Below are 23,102 nucleotides of genomic sequence, written 5' to 3' on the forward strand. Positions count from 1 at the left end.
TATACATTGGAGTAGCCTTATGCACGGGTGTTGTCTTATATGTGGGAGTAGTCTTATGCACAGGTGTCGTCTTATACATTGGAGTAGCCTTATGCGTGGGAGTCGTCTTATATGCGGGAATAGTCTTATGCACGGGTGTCATCTTATACATTGCAGTAGCCTTATGCGTGGGAGTCATCTTATATGTGGGAGTAGTCTTATGCGCGGGTGTCGTCTTATACGTTGGAGTAGCCTTACACAAGGGAGTTGTCTTATATGTTGGAGTAGCCTTACGCAAGGGAGTTGTCTTATACATTGGAGTAGCCTTATGCACGGGTGTCATCTTATACGTTGGAGTAGCCTTATGCATGGGAGTCGTCTTATATGCAGGAGTAGTCTTATGCACGGGTGTCGTCTTATACACTGCAGTAGCCTTATGCGTGGGAGTCGTCTTATATGTGGGAGTAGTCTTATGCAAGGATGTCGTCTTATACATTGGAGTAGCCTTACACAAGGGAGTTGTCTTATATGTGGGAGTAGTCTTATGCACAGGTGTCGTCTTATACATTGGAGTAGCCTTATGCACGGGTGTCATCTTATACGTTGGAGTAGCCTTATGCATGGGAGTCGTCTTATATGCAGGAGTAGTCTTATGCACGGGTGTCGTCTTATACACTGCAGTAGCCTTATGCGTGGGAGTCGTCTTATATGTGGGAGTAGTCTTATGCAAGGATGTCGTCTTATACATTGGAGTAGCCTTATGCACGGGTGTTGTCTTATATGTGGGAGTAGTCTTATGCACAGGTGTCGTCTTATACATTGGAGTAGCCTTATGCGTGGGAGTCGTCTTATATGCAGGAATAGTCTTATGCATGGGTGTCATCTTATACATTGCAGTAGCCTTATGCGTGGGAGTCATCTTATATGCGGGAGTAGTCTTATGCACGGGTGTCGTCTTATATGTGGGAGTAGTCTTATGCGCGGGTGTCGTTTTATACGTTGGAGTAGCCTTACACAAGGGAGTTGTCTTATATGTTGGAGTAGCCTTACGCAAGGGAGTTGTCTTATACATTGGAGTAGCCTTATGCACGGGTGTCATCTTATACGTTGGAGTAGCCTTATGCATGGGAGTCGTCTTATATGCAGGAGTAGTCTTATGCACGGGTGTCGTCTTATACACTGCAGTAGCCTTATGCGTGGGAGTCGTCTTATATGTGGGAGTAGTCTTATGCAAGGATGTCGTCTTATACATTGGAGTAGCCTTATGCACGGGTGTCGTCTTATATGTGGGAGTAGTCTTATGCACAGGTGTCGTCTTATACGTTGGAGTAGCCTTACGCAAGGGAGTTTTCTTATACATTGGAGTAGCCTTATGCACGGGTGTCATCTTATACGTTGGAGTAGCCTTATGCGTGGGAGTCGTCTTATATGCGGGAGTAGTCTTATGCACGGGTGTCGTCTTATACATTGGAGTAGCCTTATGCACGGGTGTCATCTTATACGTAGGAGTAGTCTTATGCACAGGTGTCGTCTTATACGTTGGCGTAGCCTTACGCAAGGGAGTCGTCTTATACATTGGAGAAGCCTTATGCATGGGTGTCGTCTTATATGTGGGAGTAGTCTTATGCACAGGTGTCGTCTTATACGTTGGAGTAACCTTATGCAAGGGAGTCGTCTTATAAATTGGAGTAGCCTTATGCACGGGTGTTGTCTTATATGTGGGAGTAGTCTTATGCACAGGTGTCATCTTATACGCAGGAGTAGTCTTATGCGCAGGTATCGTCTTATACGTTGGAGTAGCCTTATGCAAGGGAGTCGTCTTATACATTGGAGTAGCCTTATGCACGGGTGTCGTCTTATACGTTGGAGTAGCCTTATGCACGGGTGTCATCTTATATGTTGGAATAGCCTTATGCATGGGAGTCGTCTTATATGCGGGAGTAGTCTTATACGCCGGGCGTCGTCTTATAGAGCGGGCATTGAAACTTCCAATCCGGATTGGAGAATCTGTGGTTGCTGCATATTGCAGGGGGAGCTCAAAAATGGCAGTGGATGCGTCCTTACCATATGCAGCGACTGTATGAAAGCATTAAGGGAGACGCTGTCCAAGTAGGGCAGAAGAAAATCCATTCATCAAGATTCGTGGACTTAATGCGGTCCCGATGGTGAGGTGAAGGGGCGCCTCACTGGGAAGGTGTAAGTGAAGGGTGGAGCAAGCTGCAGGTGTCTGGGGTGCCTGGGGTATGGCAAAAAAGAGATAGAGTGGCTCTGGGCCCAGACAAACATACCTTTTTTACCTGTCTGGCCTGCCCTTGTGTCCTATTCCCGTCCCTCCTCCTCTGCCTCTCAGATCTCGCTCCTGAAGACTACAGTGAAGTGGTGTAGGTGCGCATGTGTGAGATCTGAGAGGCAGAGAAGGAGGGACAGTCATAGGAAAATTACCATATTGAAATCAAATCTGATGCTTTTAACTTATTTATTTGGTGCGTGTTGGAAGAGGAGTAGTCTTATACGGCGAGTATATCCCAAACTCTATATTTTAACTGGAAAAGTTGGGGGTCGACTTATATGCCCAGTCGTCTTATATGCCGGAATATATGCTAGTTTGAGTTGAGTAGATCAAAAGGTACCGCTTTGGTGGAGAGGTAAAAAGCACCCATGCAGATATGCCGGCAATTTGCTCAGGAAGACATCCATAGATAACAAGCTCCTCAGCATGGAAAATGGAACAAGAGTACCTCCAGATGTTGGAGTGGGAAGCGGGAAGCCTTTGCCTCTGTCTGTGTACAGTCTGTCTTTCTTGTTAATTGCATAATGGCATTGAATGTTTGCCATATATGTATTCTGTAGTCCCCTCCAGGAGATAGAGAAGAATATAAATAAAGAATATTTGGGTTGTTGTGGGTTTTTTCAGGCTATATGGCCATGTTCCAGAGGCATTCTCTCCTGACGTTTCGCCTGCATCTATGGCAAGCATCCTCAGAGTCCACTACCTCTGAAGATGCTTGCCATAGATGCAGGTGAAACGTCAGGAGAGAATGCCCCTAGACCATGGCTATATAGCCCAAAAAAACCTACAACAACCCAGTGATTCCAGCCATGAAAGCCTTCGACAATACATTAAAGAATATTTATTACTATTATTATTATTATAACCAGGACCCCCCGGTAGCGCAATGGGTTAAACCCCTGTGCCGGCAGGACTGAAGACTGACAGGTCGCAGGTGCGTATCCAGGGAAAGCGCAGATGAGCTCCCTCTGTCAGCTCCAGCTCCCCATGCAGAGACATTAGAGAAGTCTCCTACAAGGATGGTAAAACATCAAAAACATCCAGGCATCTCCTTGGCAACGTCCTTGCAGATGGCCAGTTCTCTCACACCAGAAGCAACTTGCAGTTTCTCAAGTCGCCCCTGATACAACAAAAAAAAAATCATAACCCATCATCTCAATCAGCAACTCCCAAACTTCAGTTTCTATAAGCCTCTGCTTCCATGGCCAATGACTGGAGATTCTGGGCATTCAAGTCCAAAACACTTGGAAGGCCAGAGTCTGGGAAGCAATGCTTTCAGCTGAAGCTGGCTCCAGACTCAGTGCAATATCTCATTTTCTTGCCAGGAAAATCCCATGATACGATTTGCATCAGAGGCGCCATCATTCAGACAATGACAACAACAATAACAAGGATTGATGGACGCTTTCTTGTTCTTAATCAAAGACATATATTTTACGTCCTATTAATCTAAGTAGCCCAATGAGTCATTGAGTGTAGTAAAATGGTATCCCAACCAAGGCACAGTGTTGGCATCGTGATACCATTTTACAACATAAAATACTGTTGTTAGTACTTAATACATATTTGCCATTTCTGGAAGAGAGAGACAGACGGCACAAAAATAGAATGAGCCAAAGTTTGGAGTATATAAACTCCAAAACTCTGCATTGAGGCTCTGAATAATAATACTAATACTACTAATAATAATAATACTTGAACTGCAAAGACTGTGGCACAAGCCAGTAAAAGTGGTCCCAGTGGTGATCAGCACACTGGGTGCAGTGCCTAAAGACCTTGGCCTGCACTTAAACACAATCGGCACTGACAATATTCCCACCTGTCAGCTGAGAATGAGCCAAAGTTTGGAGTATATAAACTCCAAAACTCTGCATTGAGGCTCTGAATAATAATACTAATACTAATACTACTAATAATAATAATACTTGAACTGCAAAGACTGTGGCACAAGCCAGTAAAAGTGGTCCCAGTGGTGATCAGCACACTGGGTGCAGTGCCTAAAGACCTTGGCCTGCACTTAAACACAATCAGTACTGACAATATTACCACTTGTCAACTGCAAAAGGCGACCCTACTAGGATCTGCATTTATTATAGACTGATACATCACATAGTGCTAGACACTTGGGAAGTGTCCGACATGTGATCCAATACAACAGCCAGCATAGGTAAAGGTAAAGGTAGTCCCCTGACATTGAGTCCAGTCATGTCTGACTCTGGGGTGTGGTGCTCATCTCCATTTCTAAGCCGAAGAGCCAGTGTTGTCCGTAGACACCTCCAAGGTCATGTGGCCAGCATGACCGCATGGAGCGCCGTTACCTTCCCGCCAGAGCGGTACCTACTGATCTACTCACATTTGCATGTTTTCAAACTGCTAGGTTGGCAGAAGAACAGCCAGCATAGTGACCTTGTTTGTTGTGTACTCATCCTGTTATGTTTCAAATAATAATTACTACTACTATTACTATTATTATACGTATTCCTTGATTCATCTCTCTCGAAGGAGACTCAAAGTGACTGAAAGCTTGCTTCTGCTCTTTTTGAAGAAATCTAATGCAAAGGTCGCAAATGTTCCACCTGTTTAAGACTCGACAGCTCTGCTTGCACTTCTGGCACAATGTAATACGTATTTCACAGGCATCGTAAACCCCCAGAGTGCCCTTTCGTCTATTTTCCAGAGACACAGAACCTGGAATTTTCCATCATCTAGACACAGGCTGCAAAGAACTCCATGCAAAAGGTAGTGAGCAAAATAGGATATACTGAGCTCACTCAAATGCACATGCTGACTTATCTGGAAGCCTAGCCTAACTACGACGCTTGGCATTTCTTGTAGGATCCAATTCCCATTCAAAGATCATCTCCTCCGTCTGCTGAAAGGTGCCTAACCAAGAGGCAGCCTGTTTAGCCAAACGGATGAGGATTTCTCTTCTGGCAAACAGCGTTTGGCCTTGGCGACTGTTGCAACAGCCAAGTTCTGCAGGACTGGAGGAGGAAAAGGAGGCAGAGGATGATGCCAGGCCTTTGGAAGCCGTTGCCAAATGGCTGGGCATCGATGCATACGCCTCGGTCACCGTTCCCCAGAGGCACTCCAAGTGGCCAGCAACTGGAGAAAGGCAGGGAGTGTCAGAAAAACATCTATTTCTGTTTCATTGGCTATTCCAAAGCCTTTGACTGTGTGGAACATAATAAATGGTGGCAAGTTCTTGGTAGGATGGGTATACCAAATCACCTTATATCTCTCCTGAGGAATCTGTACAAGGACCAAGTAGCAACAGTCAGAACTGACCATGGAACAACAGACTGGCTCAAGATTGGGAAAAGAGTATGGTAGGGTTGTATCCTCTCCCCCAACCTATTCAACTTGTATGCAGAACACATCATGTGATGTGCGGGGCTTGATGAATGCAAGGCTGGAGTGAAAATTAATAACCTTAGATATGCAGATGATACCGCTTTGATGGCGGAAAGCAAGGAGGAGCTGAGGAGCCTTCTCAACAAGGTGAAAGAAGAAAGGGCGAAAGCTGGGTTGCAGCTAAACATAAAAAAACCCAAGATTGTGGCAACAAAAATGACTGACAACTGGAAAATAGAGGGAGAAAATGTGGAGGCCATGACAGACTTTGTATTTCTAGGCGCAAAGATGCTGGGCTGCAAATCCTTCTCGATTTTCAGCTAAGCTAACTAGACCTTGTCAGAACTGACCACAGAACAACAGACTGGTTCAAGATTGGGAAAGGCGTCCGGCAAGGCTGCATCCTCTCACCCAAACTTTTTAATGTGTATGCAGAACACATCATGCGAGGATGTGCGGGGCTTGAGGAAGGCAAAGCGGGGGTGAAAATGGCTGGAAGAAACATTAGCAACCTCAGATATGCAGATGACACTACCCTGATGGCCAAAAGCGAGGAGGAGCTGAGGAGCCTTCTAATCAAGGCGAAAGAAGAAAGCGCAAAAGCCGGATTGCAGCTAAATGTCAAAAGAACCAAGATTATGGCAACAAGAATGATTGACAACTGGAAAATAGAGGGAGAAAACATGGAGGCCGTGACAGGGTTTGTATTTCTAGGCGCAAAGATGAGTGCAGACGCAGACTGTGGCCAGGAAATGAGAAGATGCTTACTTCTTGGGAGTAGAGCAATGTCCAACCTCGATACAATAGTGAAGAGTAGAGACATCACACTGGCAACCAAGATCCGCATAGTCAAAGCCATGGTATTCCCCACAGTCACCTACGGATGTGAGAGCTGGACCTTCGGGAAGGCTGAGCGAAGGAAGAGAGATGCTTTTGAGCTGTGGTGCTGGAGGAAAGTGCTGAGAGTGCCTTGGGCAGCGAGAAGATCCAACCAGTTCATCCTCCAGGAAAGAAAGCCTGACTTCTCATTGGAGGGAAGGAGAGTAGAGGCCAAGATGAAGTCCTTTGGCCACATCATGAGAAGAAAGGAAAGCTTAGAGAAGACAATGATGCTGGGGAAAATGGAAAAAGGAAGAGAGGCCGACCAAGGGCAAGATGGATGGATGGCATCCTTGAAGGGACTGGATTGACCTTGAAGGAGCTGGGAGTGGTGACGGCCAACAGGGAGCTCTGGCCTGGGATGGTCCATGAGGTCACGAAGAGTCGGAAACGACTGAATGAATAAGCAACAACAACAAATACACACACACACACACATATATATATATATACACATTGTATTCTCAATTTGCTTCTGACACAATAACTTAATCAATTCATAATATTATAAAAAATATTAACAAAATAGCCCAATTTTAATACTGTTATGTTTCATTTTGTTTTAATGTTTGCATCTTTGTATATTTGAAATGGTATGCTCATATTTGTAAGCTGCTTTGAGTCTCCTTTGGGAGAGATAAAGTGTGGCATAAATAAATATAATAATAATAATAATAACAACAACAACAACAGCAAGGTTTTGAAACCATTCTCCTTTTTTCTGTGCGGAGGAAAGCAATGCTCTCAAAGCATTGCTCTGTATTTATTATCGCCATGCTTCCTTGCAACTCTTTTGCAACAATCTCTTAACCGAGAGACAAAACAACACAAGCTGTTTCAAAGTTGCCCAGAGAATCCTGACACGCCGAGAAGAAACAAATCAGGTGAGATGTTTTGCAAAGGAGGAAACCAGAGTTGTGTTTACTTTCTGGAATTTGCCACGAATGGTTACAACTCAACCTTGCATTTCTTTCCAACTTTTATGAGCCACAGAATGAGGAAAGCAGCAGGTGACGCCTTTGGACACATTTGGTGACACCACCCCGTGCTTGAAAAGAGGCGGCCCAATCCATTGCAACACAAAGGCCCATCTCATAAGACTATGAAACAAAATTTGGGATGCCCCCAGGCAACAACAACTTGGTTATACAGCTTCAAAGCTACTCAATGCTAATCAAGCTCAGAAGCAGGAGAACTCCAGGCAGCAAACAATCAAGGGCCAGTGAACACCTCCCAAGCAGAGGGTGCCTCCAGGCAACAGAGGCCAGGCTACCTCTATGCAATTTAAGATCATCTGAGGGGGCCCTGCTCTCGACCCCACTGCTTTCCCAAGTGAGGCTGGTGGGGACGAGGAGCAGGGCCTTCTCAGTGGTGCCCCCTCACCTGTGGAACTCAGTCCCGGGGGATATCAGGGCATCGACATCTCTCCTGTCCTTCAGGAGGAAGGTAAAGACGTGGTTGTGGGACCAGGCCTTCGGGCAATCTGCTAACTAGGTAAGGACAACCAGACAAATAGGACCAACAGGACTGATAAATGCGAAATGGAAACTTTGAACTATGAGATAGCGAACATGAACCGGCAATAAGGAGTAATTGGTTTGTATTGGTTTGTATGAAATTTTTATTGGTTTTATTGGTTTTATCGGTTATAGATGTAATGTATTATTGCTGATTTCTAATTTATGCTATTTTGTTTTATTACTGTTGTATGTTATGGGCATCGAATTGTGCCTTGGATATGTAAGCCGCCCTGAGTCCCCCTCAGGGTGAGAAGGGCGGGGTAAAAGTAAACCAAATAAATAAATAAATACCATCACTGATTGAGTTTGCAACTGCAAGGCTACTCAATGCTAATCAAGCTTGCTCATTGCAACATTCACACTTGCTTCAAACAGACAAGAGTTCTTCCTCTCACACTGGACATTATTCCACAGGGATATGTACAGTCCACTTGCCTCACTGCCAACAGACCTCTGAAGAAACCTCTGAAGATGAAGGTGAAACATCAGGAGACAATGCTGCTGGAGCATGGCCATGCAGACCAAAATATTCACAGCAACCCAAACAAACCTACATTTTCCACTGATACTGTCAACCTGGAACTGGTTGAAGGCCGGCCTCTGCACCTTTCAGGCCCTGAACTGCATCCAGGACTTGCAATACCATCATCCGCACCACAAAACCACTGGTTTCATCCTGGATTAAGTGGCAAGTGCAGACACGGACCTGCTCCGGAGACCCTTTGTCAACTCAAAGCCATATTTTCCCCAAAAGCCCCTTGCCATGGCACCACTTTGAAAGAAGAGTAGTGAGCTTACAAGCGAAATGTGTTCAAACTATTCCGTCACCGATCCCTCCAAAACAAAAGAGGGACCCTAATAGCTTTCCAAGGCAGTCTGGGCAGATGGTGCGGAGACCGCCTTGTGGTTAAACCTATGCGCCGGAGATGGTAAACAGATGGAGCAGCAGCGATGGCTCCGTCCCACCCCCAAAAACAGACGCACAGATTTGGGGCTGTTCTTGCAAAGCTCTTGCAAAGCCAAAGACCTCCAAAAGCTTGAGCGGAGATGTGCAGCGGAGGATCAGAGCAGAACATGGAGTTCTTGGCTTTCACAACTGTTTAGCAAGATGCATCCTTCCAGCCAAGCCATATCTCATGCGCACATGGATGTCTTCATGCACGTGGCTTTCCTTGGAATGCCAGAGAGCCCTTCCTTACAGTTTCCAAAGGTCAAGTCAAGCATCTTTTGCTGTGAAGTGCGGACATGGCAATTGACTGTTGTGCTTGAAAAGGAGAACGAATGCATCCATGTGCCACACTGGCCATGGAAATCACCACCATACAAAAGAATGGGCATATCTATTGTTATGTTTATTTATACCCTGCTTTTTCTCTCCACAAGTGCGTCAGATCTAAAAGAATTCTATAGATGTGATAGAGAAGATGTTGGAGTTCAGCCTGTGTCTAATGATCAGGGTACTTTGGATGTTGGGAGTGACAATGAGGTTCATGTGTCTAATGATGAGGTTGCTCTGGATGCAGAGAATGACAATGGGATTCCTGTTCATAATGACTTTTCTGATGGGAATGTTCCTGAAGGGTTTGAGGATGATGGTCTGTTTCCTGGGCCTGAATTGCTACCAGAGAATTCCCAAGGCTCTGAGCCTGAGAAAGACTCAGCAAATAGATTGGAGAAGTGCTTTCAGACAGCAAAGAAAAACAAACCAAGCTCTCAGGCGCTCTGCCAGATTGCTGGAGAGACTGATAGCAGATTCAAGGCTGAGAAGAAATCAATTCCTGGCCATTTGGGATATAGAGTAGATTAGGGGATAAAAGTGCCAAGTACAGAATCTGTAGCCAGATGAAGCAATGTTGGAATTAAGTCAAGGTCCCTTGGATAGAGTCCTGTGTTAAGTGCCTTGTAATTCCCATGCTGAAGTGCCTTGTTTGATTCATGCTCAAGTTTTGGGGGTTTACCTTGGAAGTTCGAGTATTTGTTTTCATGAACTTTGATGGACTAATTTCCTGCACTATTTGTTCCTATCTATCTTTCTACGTAATTGGATTTACCCGCTAAGCAGAGTAATTTCTCCAGTGGTGTAGGGCGCAGACACCCCATGATAATGCGGCATGTCTCACGAAGAGCCACATCCACTGTTTGAGCGTGGTGAGATGTGTTCCACACTGGGCATCCATACTCAGCAGCAGAGTAGCAGAGCGCAAGGGCAGATGTCTTCACTGTATCTGGTTGTGCCAGTCAGCTTTCGTATGATATTGTTTCTAGCACCCACTTTTTGCTACTGCTTAGCCGGTATTGCACCACCTGACATCCGCCAGGAAGTAGCAGCCAATAGTGAATGGACCAAGGCAGAGACATCTCCAGCTCATCCCATGTTTGGGTATCAGCCAGCACGTCGACAACTTAAATCTAGAAATAGTTTTCTAAGATCTACAGAGACACTCGCTGGAACACCCCAGCAAGTGAGAGTCCAAAAGTGGCAGGCTCAAACCCAGAACCTCAACCAATGGCTGATACCAAATGAGAGACTCCCCCTGGGCACACAGAGGACTGGGCGACTTGGAAGGCGCTGAACAGACTGCGCTCTGGCACCACGAGATGCAGAGCCAACCTCAAGAAATGGGGAATCCTCGACATGCGAGTGTGGAGAGGAGCAAACCACTGACCACCTGCTGCAATGCAACCTGAGCCCTGCCACATGCACCATGGAGGCCCTTCTTGCGGCAACACCGGAAGCACTCCAAGTGGCCAGAGACTGGTCAAAGGACATTTAATCCACTACCAAACTCACAAATTTTGTATTTTGTCTATTTGTTTGCTTTGTTCTGTTAGAAATGTAATATAATTTGACTAGTTGTCCTGACATGACAAATAAATAAATTGGATTTACCTATTTTTGTGGATTGCTTTTTACTGCTTTTAAATATCTACAATAAACTGCTTGTATTTTACTCAGCTGTGTGGTGTTAAGGTCAGAGGGCTTCCTGGCCTGGAGTGCAACAGAAGATACCTTGCTGTCCTTCTTTCTGAAAGCTGGCGAAAAACTTCTATGTTCGAAAATTTAAAATTGTGCATTTAATGTAAGTTGCTTTGAGTCTCCTTCGTGGAGAGAGAAAATGGGGTATAAGTACACAGAACAATAATCAGTCTCCAAAGGGACCCCCAAACGCAGCAGCATTGCCCAAACACAAATCAAGGAACACGAAAGGCACTGCAGACTGGCTCAACCTGAGAAGTCAACTATAGAAGAGCACCTGATGAACCAACCTGCACATATTATTGGAGAACACGGAAATGCTGGACCACGCTCACAACCACCATGTCAGGCTGCACAGAGAAGCCATTGAAGTCCACAAGAAGCACATGGACAATGTCAACAGAAAGGAGGAAACCATGGAAATGAACAACATCTGGCTAGACGTCTTAAAAAACTCAGGGGAGTAAATAATGAGCAATACTAAGAAGACAGGGAATTCCAGACAGGAAACAATCAGGGCCAGCTAACACCTCCAAACAAACATCTCGAGCTCTGGGGATCATCTGGGAAGGAATCCTACTGAAGCAGTGGTTCCTAACCCTTTTTTGACCAGGGACCACTCTCCAACATTAGTACCAGAAGGGTTACGAATCTTTTTTGATCAACTTTACATTGGGTTTGTTTATTTGGGGTGCTGATTCAGAAAACTGCATTGGGTAGACCACATCAGCTCCAGTTTTTGATACAGAACATACACCATCCTGTAGTTGCCTTCTGCTTGCCCCAGCAGAAAACCATATTTAATAAGCCTCGGTGCTAGAGGAGGGTTTTGCGAGACCAGTTGGTCTCGTTGCAACGGTGTAGTAATGGTGAGGCCGTGGAGCATATTTTAGTTCTTATGAACCACTGGTAGTCCATGGACCACAGGTTGGGAACCACAGCACTAGAACATTGCAGTGCACCCAAGTACCTGGGTGTCACTCTGGACCTTTCTCTGAGTTACAAGAAGCACTGCTTGACTATCAAGCAAAAATGGGTGCTAGAAATAATACTGTACGAAAGCTGACTGGCACAACCTGGGGATCACAACCAGACACAGTGAAGGCATCTTACAAAAGACATATCATACAAATCCTAGTCTGACACAGTGTCATCCTTGTCCCCCTGTATCCACAGATTCCATGTCATAGTGTGACATCATGTCATCTTTGTGCCCCGTATCCACGGATTCTGCGTCATAGTATGACATAGTACCATTTTTGTCCCCTTGTACGTATGGATTCCGTGTCATAATGTGACAAAGGTGTCATCCTTGTCCCCCTGTATCCATGGATTACATGTCATAGTGTGACATGGTGCTATGCTTGTTCCCTTGTATCTACAGATTCCATGCCATAGTGTGACATCATGTTATCCTTGTTCCCCTGTATCCACGGATTCTGTGTCATACTGTGACATAGTGTCATCCTTGTCCCCCTTTATCCACAGATTCCATGTCATAGTGTAATATAGTACCATCCTTGTCCCCCTTTATCCACGGTTTCTGTGTCATATTGTGACATAGTGTTATCCTTGTCCCCCTGTATCCACAGATTCCATATCACTCTGTGGCAAAGGTATCATCCTTGTCCCCCTTTATCCACATATTCTGTGCCATAGTGTGACAGTGTCGCCCTTGCCCCCCTGTATCCACGGATTGTATGTCATAGTGTGACAAAGGTGTCATTCTTGTCCCCCTTTATCCACGGTTTCTGTGTCATAGTGTCCCCCTTGTCCCCCTTTATCCACGATTTCTGTGTCATATTGTGACATAGTGTCATCCTTGTCCCCCTGTATCCACAGATTCCATATCATTCTGTGACTATGGTGTCATCTTTGTCCCCCTGTATCCACAGATTCTGTGCCATAGTGTGACATAGAGTCATCCTTGTCCACCTGTATCTACGGATTGTATGCTATAGTGTGACAAAGGTGTCATCCTTGTCCCCCTGTATCCGCGGGTTCTCTGTGCCTGGGCCCAAAGAGGCCTTTGAAGGACAGAGGGATGGGGGTGTGTGCCCCTCCCTTGCACTAAGAAGCCATGTCTGTTTGTGAGGGGGCTGGCAGAGGGGAGGAGGGGGCTGGGTGTCCCCTGGGTGGCTGTCCCCTGGGTAGCCCTGAGTGGTCACTCACTGCGGATGGCTCCGATGAGGGCGCTCCCGTCCTTGATGACCTCCTTGAGGCACTTGTTGGTCCTCTCCAGCTCCTGCTCGTAGCACTTGAGCCGCTCGCGGAAGTCGGGGCTGTCCGGCCAGCAGTCCACGAACTCCAAGGGAGGGTGGCCCATGGCCCAGAGGAAGGGGAAGAGGAAGAGGAGGGTGGAGAAGAATGAATGGCCACAGGGAGGCTCCTGGGCAGAGCAGAGGAAGGAAGGAAGGAAGGAAGGAAGGAAGGAAGGAAGGAAGGAAGGAAGGAGAAGATGCTGAGGCTCCTGGGCTAGTCAAGCCCAAGAAGGACACAACGTCAGGACCTCCTCCTCCTTGTTCTCCTCCTTCTCCTTTTCCTCCTCCTCCTCCTCCTGCTTCCCCTCCTCCTCTTCTCCTTACTCTTTCTCCGCCCTTTCCTCCGCCTTTTTCCCTCCTCCCTTTCCTTTGTCTCCTCCTTCTCCTCTTGTTTCTCCTCCTCTTGCTTCTCCTCCTTTTCCTCCTCCTCCTCTTTCCCCTCCTTCTCCTCTTCCTCCCTTTCCTCCGCCTCCTCCTCCTGCTTCTCCCCTTTCCACTCCTTTTCCTCCTCCTCTTCCTCTTGCTCTCCCTCCTCCTCTTTTCCTTCCTCTTTCTCCTCCCTTTCCTCCGCCTTTTTTCCTCCTCCCTTTTCTTTTCCCTCCTCCTTCTCCTCCTCTTTCTCCTCCTCCTCCTGCTTCCCTTTCTCTTCCTCCTCCCTTTCCTCCGCCTTTTTTTCCTCCTCCCTTTCTTCTCCCTCCTCCTTCTCCTCTTCTTTCTCCTCCTCCTCCCTTTCCTCCGCCTCCTCTTTCTCCTCCTCTTTTCCCTCCTCCTCCTCCTCCTTCTGTCTTTCCTTCGCCTCCTTCTCCTCTTTTCCTTCCTCCTCCTTCTCCTGCTTCCCCTTCTCTTCCTCCTCCCTTTCCTCCGCCTCCTCTTTCTTTCTCCTCCTTATCCTTCTCCTCTTTTCTCTCCTCCTTTCTCTTCTCTTGCTTCTCCTCCTCCTTTTTCCTCCTCTTTCTCCTTCTCCTCTCTTCTTCTTCTTCCTCCGCCTTTGTTCTTCTCCCGCCTCCACCTGAATCACGCCTTCCTCTCCTCTTATAGCGCGACCATTCCGCAACAAAGCCTGGGGAACCCTAGGGCGGGGCGAACTGGAGGCAGCCTCAGCATCAGTGGCGAACTACAGATCCCAGGATGCTAGAGGGTTCACTCTGGCCGAAGGGCGGGGCCTCCAGGCTCGTTACATAACTCGAACCAATATTTATTATAACTATAGCTAATATCGATAGGTATTAAACAACTCATACTAATACTTATTGTAGCTAAATAACAGCTAAAATCAATATAATATATTTATTATTTTATATTGATTATATATATTATATTATATTATATTGATTATATTAACAGACAAAATACAAAATGTGTGAGTTTGGTAGTTGATTAAATGTCCTTTGACCAGTATCTGGCCAATAATCAATATATAATCAATATAATATAATATATTTATTATTTTATATTGATTATATATATTATATTATATTGATTATATATTGATTATTGGCCAGATCCTGGTCAAAGGACATTTAATCAACTACCAAACTCACACATTTTGTATTTTGTCTGTTTGTTTGTTTTGGTTCTGTTAGAAATGTAATATAATTTGACTGGTTGTCCTGACACGACAAATTAATTAATTAATTAATATTGATTATAAATTATAATTATATCAATATAATATATTTATTATAACGAAATAATACCTAATATCAATATATTATATCAATATATTTATTATAACTAAAATATTCTATTATATTGTTTATAGATATTACACACACATATATATATATATATATTGTAAATAAATAATAACTAATATCAATAAATATTAGTTATCAATATATTAGTTATCAATATATCAATATATTATAACTAAATAATAACTCATTATTTATCAACACAATAATAACTAATTATAACTAAATAATAACTAGTATACATAACTAATTCAAATATTTCTTATAAATAAATAATAACCAATATCAATATTTATCAAATAACTGATACCAATATTCAATATAACTAAATAATCAATATCAATATGTATTATTACTCAGTAATTACTGATATTACTACTTATTAATTAACACATACCAATATTTATTATAAATAACTAATATCAATATTTATTAAATAACTTATTCCAACAATTATTATGACTACTAATAAATATCAATACTTATTAAATAGCAGATACCAAGATTCATTATAACTAAATAATCAATATCAATATGTATTATTACTCAAATAATGATTAAATAACACATACCAACATTTATTATAAATAATTAATATATATATATATATATATATATTATAAGTAAATAATAACTAATATCAATAAATATTAGTTATCTCTACATATACAGGAACAATGGATTTTGAACTGGCCTGGGAAATGGCCAGAGGGCTTTGCACAACCTTTCTGTTCTCAAGGGATTATCTCAGCAGGGCAATGGAGAGGCGACTGTCCCTGGAATACATCTTGTTACATTTTATAAAGAAGTTTATACATTTTATATATAAGAAATAGATACACAGAAAGATACAAGTTATGCAAAAAGTCATGAAAAATAGATACAATTTATTAAAGGGCTAGATACGGTAGAGTTTAGAGCAGGGGTCCTCAAACTAAGGCCCAGGGGCCGGATACAGCCCTTCAAGGTCATTTACCCGGCCCTCGCTCAGGTTCAACCTAAGTCTAAAACGACTTGAAAGTACACAACAACAACAGACCCACCAAGAAAATCCAACAAATGCTCCGTTCAGCCAAAGACAAGAGGGATCCTCTCACCTCTGCAGGAGTCTACCATTGTATACCATGCAGCTGTGGACAAGTCTACAGAGGGATCCCCAAACGCAGCAGCATTGCCCAAACACGAATCAAGGAACATGAAAGGCACTGCAGACTACTCCAACCAGAGAAGTCAGCCATAGCAGAGCACCTGAGGAACCAGCCTGGACACAGGATATTATTTGAGAACACAGAAATGCTGGACCACTCACAACCACCATGTCAGACGACACAGTGAAGCCATTGAAATCCACAAGCGCGTGGACAATGTACTTACTTACTTACTTACTTACTTACTTACTTACTTTCTTTGGAAGACGCCTGTGCGTGGGTTTTTTTAATGTGTGGAGGTCAGTGCACAACTGAACAACACACAGTCTTCACAGATGAGGTTCCACTGGTGATGTAGTTTAACACAATGACCATGGCTTCTCAGTCTGTTGCAGCCTTCTTCCGCCTTCGCAGCCGTTGTAACATGTGCCATGTTATCCTCCGCCTGCTCCGCCGTTGAGGTCTTTGGGTCTTCGGACTGTGCTTGGTCTGGGACCTCCCCCGCGGCCACTCCTGGGAGTGCACGACTCCAGTTGTTGTGCCCACAGGTTCATCGGAACACGCAAGCCCCCTCACCACGACAAGGTGACAGTCCATCGAGGGGGGGACAATGTCAACAGAAAGGAGGAAACCATGAACATGAACAAAATCTGGCTACCAGTATTCAAAAAACTCTAAAATTACAACAGCACAACAACAGAGAGGAAAGAATCAGGGACATCTAATCACCTCTCAACAAAAGATTGCCCCAGGCTCAGCCAGGCCTTCAAATGCTAATGAAGGTGGTCAGTTGAAACATTCACACCTAGCTCCAGCAGACAAGAGTCCTTTGTCCCACCTTGGTCAAACCCTTTTTCCTAGTTCCAAGAGACCTCACTACCTCTGAGGATGCTTGCCATAGATGCAGGCGAAACGTCAGGAGAGAATGCCTCTAGACCATGGCCATATAGCCCGAAAAAACCTACAACAACCCAAAAAGGATATTTTTTTGAAAGGAAAAGCCATATATTTCTTTCTGAGTTCTTGGTGAACTAGAAATCTTCCTGGGGGGTGGGGGGTGGAGGAGTATCATGGCTCGACAACAACAGGATCCAGCAATGCTCTTGTGCTCATCCAAAAGTCCGCTGTGCATCCTGTTTGGCGAAGGCCCAGCGCCATCTCTGCTGGGATTTCATGCGCAGCGTATCCAAGCGCCTCTTTGGGAAGCGGATGTGTCATCTCAACCCTCTCGCTTCCTCTTTCCACAACGGGAAACAAGGAATCACAGCTTCAGTGATCTGACACGTAAATAAATGTATCCGTTTGGAGGTCAAGGCTGCTAATTGTTCTAAACATTGTTCCAAACTTCATTATTGCCCCCATTGTTCCTTCGTTATCTTGTGTTTCTATCTGGCACTTGAGGAGGGCTCCCTCTGCTGTTCCCAATTGATAGCCTTGTATTCTCCATAACAATTACTTGAAATCTAGGTTCTTGTAGGTTTTTTCGGGCTATACGGCCATGTTCTAGAGGCATTCTCTCCTGACGTTTCGCCTGCATCTATGGCAAGCATCCTCAGAGGTAGTGAGGTCTGTTGGAATTAGGACAATGGGTTTATATATCTGTGGAATGGCTGGGGTGGGGCAAAGAGCTCTTCTCTGCTGGAGCTAGGTGTGAATGTTTCAGCTGACCACCTTCATTAGCATTTGAAGGCTTGGCTGAGCCTGGGAAAACGCAGCATTGCCCAAACATGAATCAAGGAACATGAAAGGCACTGCAGACTCCTTCAACCAGAGAAGTCAGCCATTGCAGAGCACCTGAGGAACCAGCCTGCACACAGCAGAGTATTGGAGAACACAGAAATGCTGGACCACACCAACAACCACCATGTCAGGCTACACAGAGAAGCCACTGAAATCCACAAGCATGTGGACAATTTCAACAGAAAGGAGGAGACCATGAAAATGAACACAATCTGGCTACCAGTATTAAAAAACTCTAAAATTACTACAGCAAAACAGCAGAGAGGAAACAACCAGGCACATCTTAACACCTCTCAACAGAACATTTTCCCAGGCTCAGCCAAGCCTTCAAATGCTAATGAAGGTGGTCAGTTGAAACATTCACACCTAGCTCCAGCGGAGAAGAGCTCCTTGCCCCACCCCAGCCATTCCACAGATATATACAACCTTTGTCCTATTTCCAACAGACCTCACTACCTCTGAGGATGCTTGCCATAGATGCAGGCGAAACGTCAGGAGAAATGCCTCTAGAACATGGCCCTATAGCCCGAAAAAAACTACAAGAACCTAGTGATTCCAGCCATGAAAGCCTTCGACAATACATTCATTACTTGAAATCTCCTTTTCCCCCAGTTTGGACCCTTGGAACATTTTCCGTCCTAGAACTTCCAAGAGTCATGCTCCTTTATTATCAATATTTATTATTTATTACTAGCGGTCCCCTGCCAGGTGTTGCTGTGGCCCAGTCTGGTGATCTGGAAAATAAAGTAATGAGAAAGTGTTGGTTTGTAATATATGTGATTTCTTTCTGCTTGTGGGTAAACATCATTTCTTGTTGTTTCTTTGTCAATGTTGACGTCAAGATTGTCTGGTTTGCCTACTCTGGAACATGCAGCATATCATGGCCCTTCTTAAAGGTCCCTCTCAAATCTATGATATAACATCTGTCATATACATATCTGTGTGTCTGTATGTGTGTATGTGTGTGAGTGTGTGATGGCCTTTTGTCAGGAGGGCTTTGATTATGCTTTCTTGCCCTGGTGAAGAAGAGAGTTGGACTGGATGGCCTTCACACAGTGTTTCTCAACTTGGGGGTCGGGACCCCTGGAGGGTTGCGAGGGAGTGTCAGAAGGGTTGCCAAAGACCACCAGAAAACACAGTATTTTCTGTATTGTCGAAGGCTTTCATGGCTGGAATCACTAGGTTCTTGTGGGTTTTTTTCGGGCTATAGAGCCATGTTCCAGAGGCATTTCTCCTGACGTTTCGCCTGCGTCTATGGCAAGCAACGTCGGGAGAAATGCCTCTAGAACATGGCTCTATAGCCCGAAAAAACCCACAAGAACACAGTATTTTCTGTTGGTCATGGGGGTTCTGTGTGGGAAGTTTGGCCCAATTCTATCATTGGTGGGGTTTAGAATCCTCTTTGGTTGTAGGTGAACTATAAATCCCAGTAACTACAACTCCCAAATATCGAGATTCTAATTTCCCCAAACTCCACCAGTGTTCGCATTTGGGCATATTGAGTATTTGTGCCAAGTTTGGTCCAGATCCATCATTGTTTGAGTCCACAGTGCTCTCAGTATGTAGGCGAAGTACAATTCCCAAATTCACTTCACTTCACTTTATTTCTTAATTAGTGGCTCTCCACCAAGGTGCTCCAAGTGACTTACAATCTAAAATAGCATTTACACAACATAAAAATATTCAACAGTGACTATTTGGCAAACTCAAGGTCAATGCCAACCAAACCCTTCCAGTATTTTCTGTTGGTCATGGGAGTTCTGTGTGCCAAGTTTGGTTCAATTCCATCATTGGTGGAGTTCGGAATGTTCTATGGTTGTAAGTCTATAAATCTCAGCAACTACAACTCCCAAATGACAAAATCAATTTTTGAGTGATGGTCAGTCCTTGGGTTAGTAGGTGTCTAGTGGCCAACTTTGGTGGCAATTCATCCAGCGGATTTTGAGTTATGATGTCACTCAAAACGAACAGAGCATATATATATATATCCCATCCTTCTCAACCTTTCTTCCTGAAGGAGAGCAGAGAAAGAGTCGCCTTGATCTCACTGGGGAGTGCATTCCACAGATGAGTGGCCACCACCGAGAAGGCCCTGTCTGTCATCCCTGCCAATCACGCTTATGAGGGTGGTGAGATCAAGAGCAGGGCTTCCCCCGATTATCATAAACTCCGAGGTGGGTCATAGAGGGAGATACGTTCGGACAAATAAACTGAGCCGGAACCATATAGGGCTTTATAGCTGAAGACCAGCACTTTAAATTGTGCTCAGAAATGGACAGACAGCCAATGGAGCTGATGAAGCAGCTCCTCTTTTTTACCCAATTGTGGATGGCATGAATGAATAGCCTCTTTGCAAAAGGGAATTTTTGGATTTCCTCTCCCTAAATGACTAGCTCAGAACCAGCCGAACAAGATGCATGCAGGGCTTTGGACATTCAGTTGCCCTGCTGATGAGGAGATATTGGAAAAAATAGATATTTATTTATGTATAAATTGTATGTACTTTACAAGCACTGAAATGTATAGAAAAATCAAGTTCTCTCTGTATCAGAAACCCAAGCTGACAGGACAAGCAATCTGGGTCCAGGCACAGAAAGAGGGAGGTGAACATTCCAGAAAGGGGGCATGTTATCTATACATTCCAGAGAGAGAGACTGGTACAAAATGAGCCAATACCCCTCCCTCCTGACAAGTCAAAGTAGGCCCCTTGATTGATGAATGTAAGCTGTAAGCTGTATGCTGCTCTTAGAAAGAAATACAGAGACATGCCTTTTGTATAGGTTCTTGTAGGGTTTTTTTGGGGGCTATAGGGCCATGTTCTAGAGGCATTTCTCCTGACGTTTCGCCTGCATCTATGGCAAGCATCCTCAGAGGGAGTGAGGTCTGTTGGAAATAGGACAATGGGTTTATATATCTGTGGAATGGCTGGGGTGGGGCAAAGAGCTCTTCCCTGCTAGAGCTAGGTGTGAATGTTTCAACTGACCACCTTCATTAGCATTTGAAGGCTTGGCTGAGCCTGGGAAAATGTTCTGTTGAGAGGTGTTAAGATGTGCCTGGTTGTTTCCTCTCTGCTGTTTTATTGTTGTAATTTTAGAGTTTTTTAATACTGGTAGCCAGATTTTGTTCATTTTCATGGTCTCTTCCTTTCTGTTGAAATTGTCCACATGCTTGTGGATTTCAGTGGCTTCTCTGTGTAGTCTGACATGGTGGTTGTGAGAGTGGTCCAGCATTTCTGTGTTCTCAAATACGATGCTGTGTGCAGGCTGGTTCCTCAGGTGCTCTGCTCTGACTGATTTCTCTGGTTGGAGTAGTTTGCAGTGCCTTTCATGTTCCTTGATTTGTGTTTGGGCAACGCTGCATTTGGTGGTTCCTATGTAGACTTGTCCACAGGTGCATGGTATACAAAGGTAGACTCCTGCAGAGGTGAGGGGATCCCTCTTGTCCTTTGCTGAACGTAGCATTTGTTGGATTTTCTTGGTGGGTTTGTAGATTGTTTGTATGTTGTGTTTCCTCATCAGCTTCCCTCTGGGGTCAGTGGTTCCCTTGATGTATGGCAGGAACACTTTTCCTCTGGGTGGATCTTCTGTTGGAAATAGTAAAACCCATTTTACTATTTCCAACAGACTTCACTACCTCTGAGGATGCTTGTCATAGATGCAGGCGAAACGTCAGGAGAATTGCCTCTAGAACATGGCCATATAGCCCGAAATAACCTACAAGAACCTAATGATTCCAGCCATGAAAGCCTTCGACAATACATGCCTTTTGTATGTTGGAAGATAGAATTTGATATTCCTATGATGCTAAAGTGACGCAGAGAATGATGTCAATGTATGTAGAAGCATGTTTCTTTGTTTGCCTGCAATTGGAGGGTATAAAAGCCATAGTCAATGCCTATATTGGGGCTCTGGTTTGCTTTTGGACACAACTCCTCACCAGAGTCCCAGCTGGAAATAAAGGTACTTTTCTGACCTCCTGAAAGGATCTCTCTTGATATAATCTCTCCAATCTATGCTGCAACACTCCTAAATAAGGGCAAGGTTTCCCCTTCTGTTGCCAGGTTGTCATGAGATTTGTCATTTTGGAGACTGTTCTTCCCAAAGTTCCTCCCCATCAAACTGTAAATCCCAGGGTTCCATAAGAGGGATAGGAGTGGATGAATTTGGGGACAAAAATGAAGTTTTTGTGTTGCGAGAATTAAGGATTAATTAGTGTGACTAATCATAGAATTATAGAATTGGAAGAGACCTGGTGGGCCATCCAGTCCAACCCCATTCTGCCAAGAAGCAGGACAATTGCATTCAAAGCACCCCCAACAGGTGGCCATTCAGCTTCCATAGAAGGAGCCTCTACCACACTTTGGGGCAGAGAGTTCCACTGCTGAACAGCTCTCACAGTCAGAAAGTTCTTCCTAATGTTCAAGTGGAATCTCCTTTCCTGTAGTTTGAAGCCATTGTAATAATAATAATAATAATAATAATAATAACTATGTTCATACAATAGTCAATGTACAATAGTACATTGGTCAACTCATGCTCGAAATAGATACGAATGGTGGTGAATAGAGAAGATGTTGTGATCATTATCAATGATCTAGGATTGTCTGCACACGCCTTTCCTCTCTGAAATTCTATCCTAGTTATATATTTCACCTGATCATGCTCAGCATTATTTTTTTTATATTTTAATTATTACATTTGGCTCAGCCATAGGTTTTTAAGCGTTGTTGTGCTATTGTTAATGTTTATTGCTTGTTTTTTGTTTATGGGTTTCATTTTATTGTTTTGTATTGCTGTTGTTGTTGTTTTTGTTGATGTATTGTGGGCTCGGCCTCATGTAAGCCGCACCGAGTCCCTTGGAGAGATGGTAGCGGGGTACAAATAAAGATTTATTTATTTATTTATTTATTTATTTATTTATTTATTTATTTATCATGTCAGGAGCAACCAGACATTTGTATTACATTTTTAACAAAAACAAACAAACAGACAGACAAAACACAGAATTTGCAAGCTCGGTAGTTGATTAAATGTCCTTTGCCCAGTATCTGTCCCCTTGGAGTGCCTCTGGTGTTGCCGCAAGAAGGTCCTCCATTGTGCATCATGTGGCAGGGCTCAGGTTGCATTGCAGCAGGTGGTCAGTGGTTTGCTCTTCTCCACACTCGCATGTCGCGGACTCCACTTTGTGGCCCCATTTCTTAGGGTTGGCTCTGAATCTCGTGGTGCCAGAGCGCAGTCTGTTCAGTGCCTTTCAAGTCGCC

At 44.3% G+C, this 23,102-nt stretch overlaps 1 protein-coding gene across 1 annotated transcript in view; it reads right to left on the reverse strand.

The window, feature by feature from the left end:
• The window catches only part of OPHN1 (oligophrenin 1), a 136,059-nt gene extending 122,521 nt beyond the window's left edge, over positions 1–13,538 (reverse strand). Inside the window, exon 1 of the mRNA XM_067471492.1 lies at positions 13,172–13,538. Coding sequence (XP_067327593.1) covers positions 13,172–13,325 — 154 coding nt within the window. The 5' untranslated portion in view covers positions 13,326–13,538. The remainder of the gene's footprint in view (positions 1–13,171) is intronic.
• Between the last annotated feature and the right edge of the window lie 9,564 nt (positions 13,539–23,102).

Source organism: Anolis sagrei, chromosome 10, assembly GCF_037176765.1.
Source record: "Anolis sagrei isolate rAnoSag1 chromosome 10, rAnoSag1.mat, whole genome shotgun sequence".
NCBI classification, from domain to species: domain Eukaryota; kingdom Metazoa; phylum Chordata; class Lepidosauria; order Squamata; family Dactyloidae; genus Anolis; species Anolis sagrei.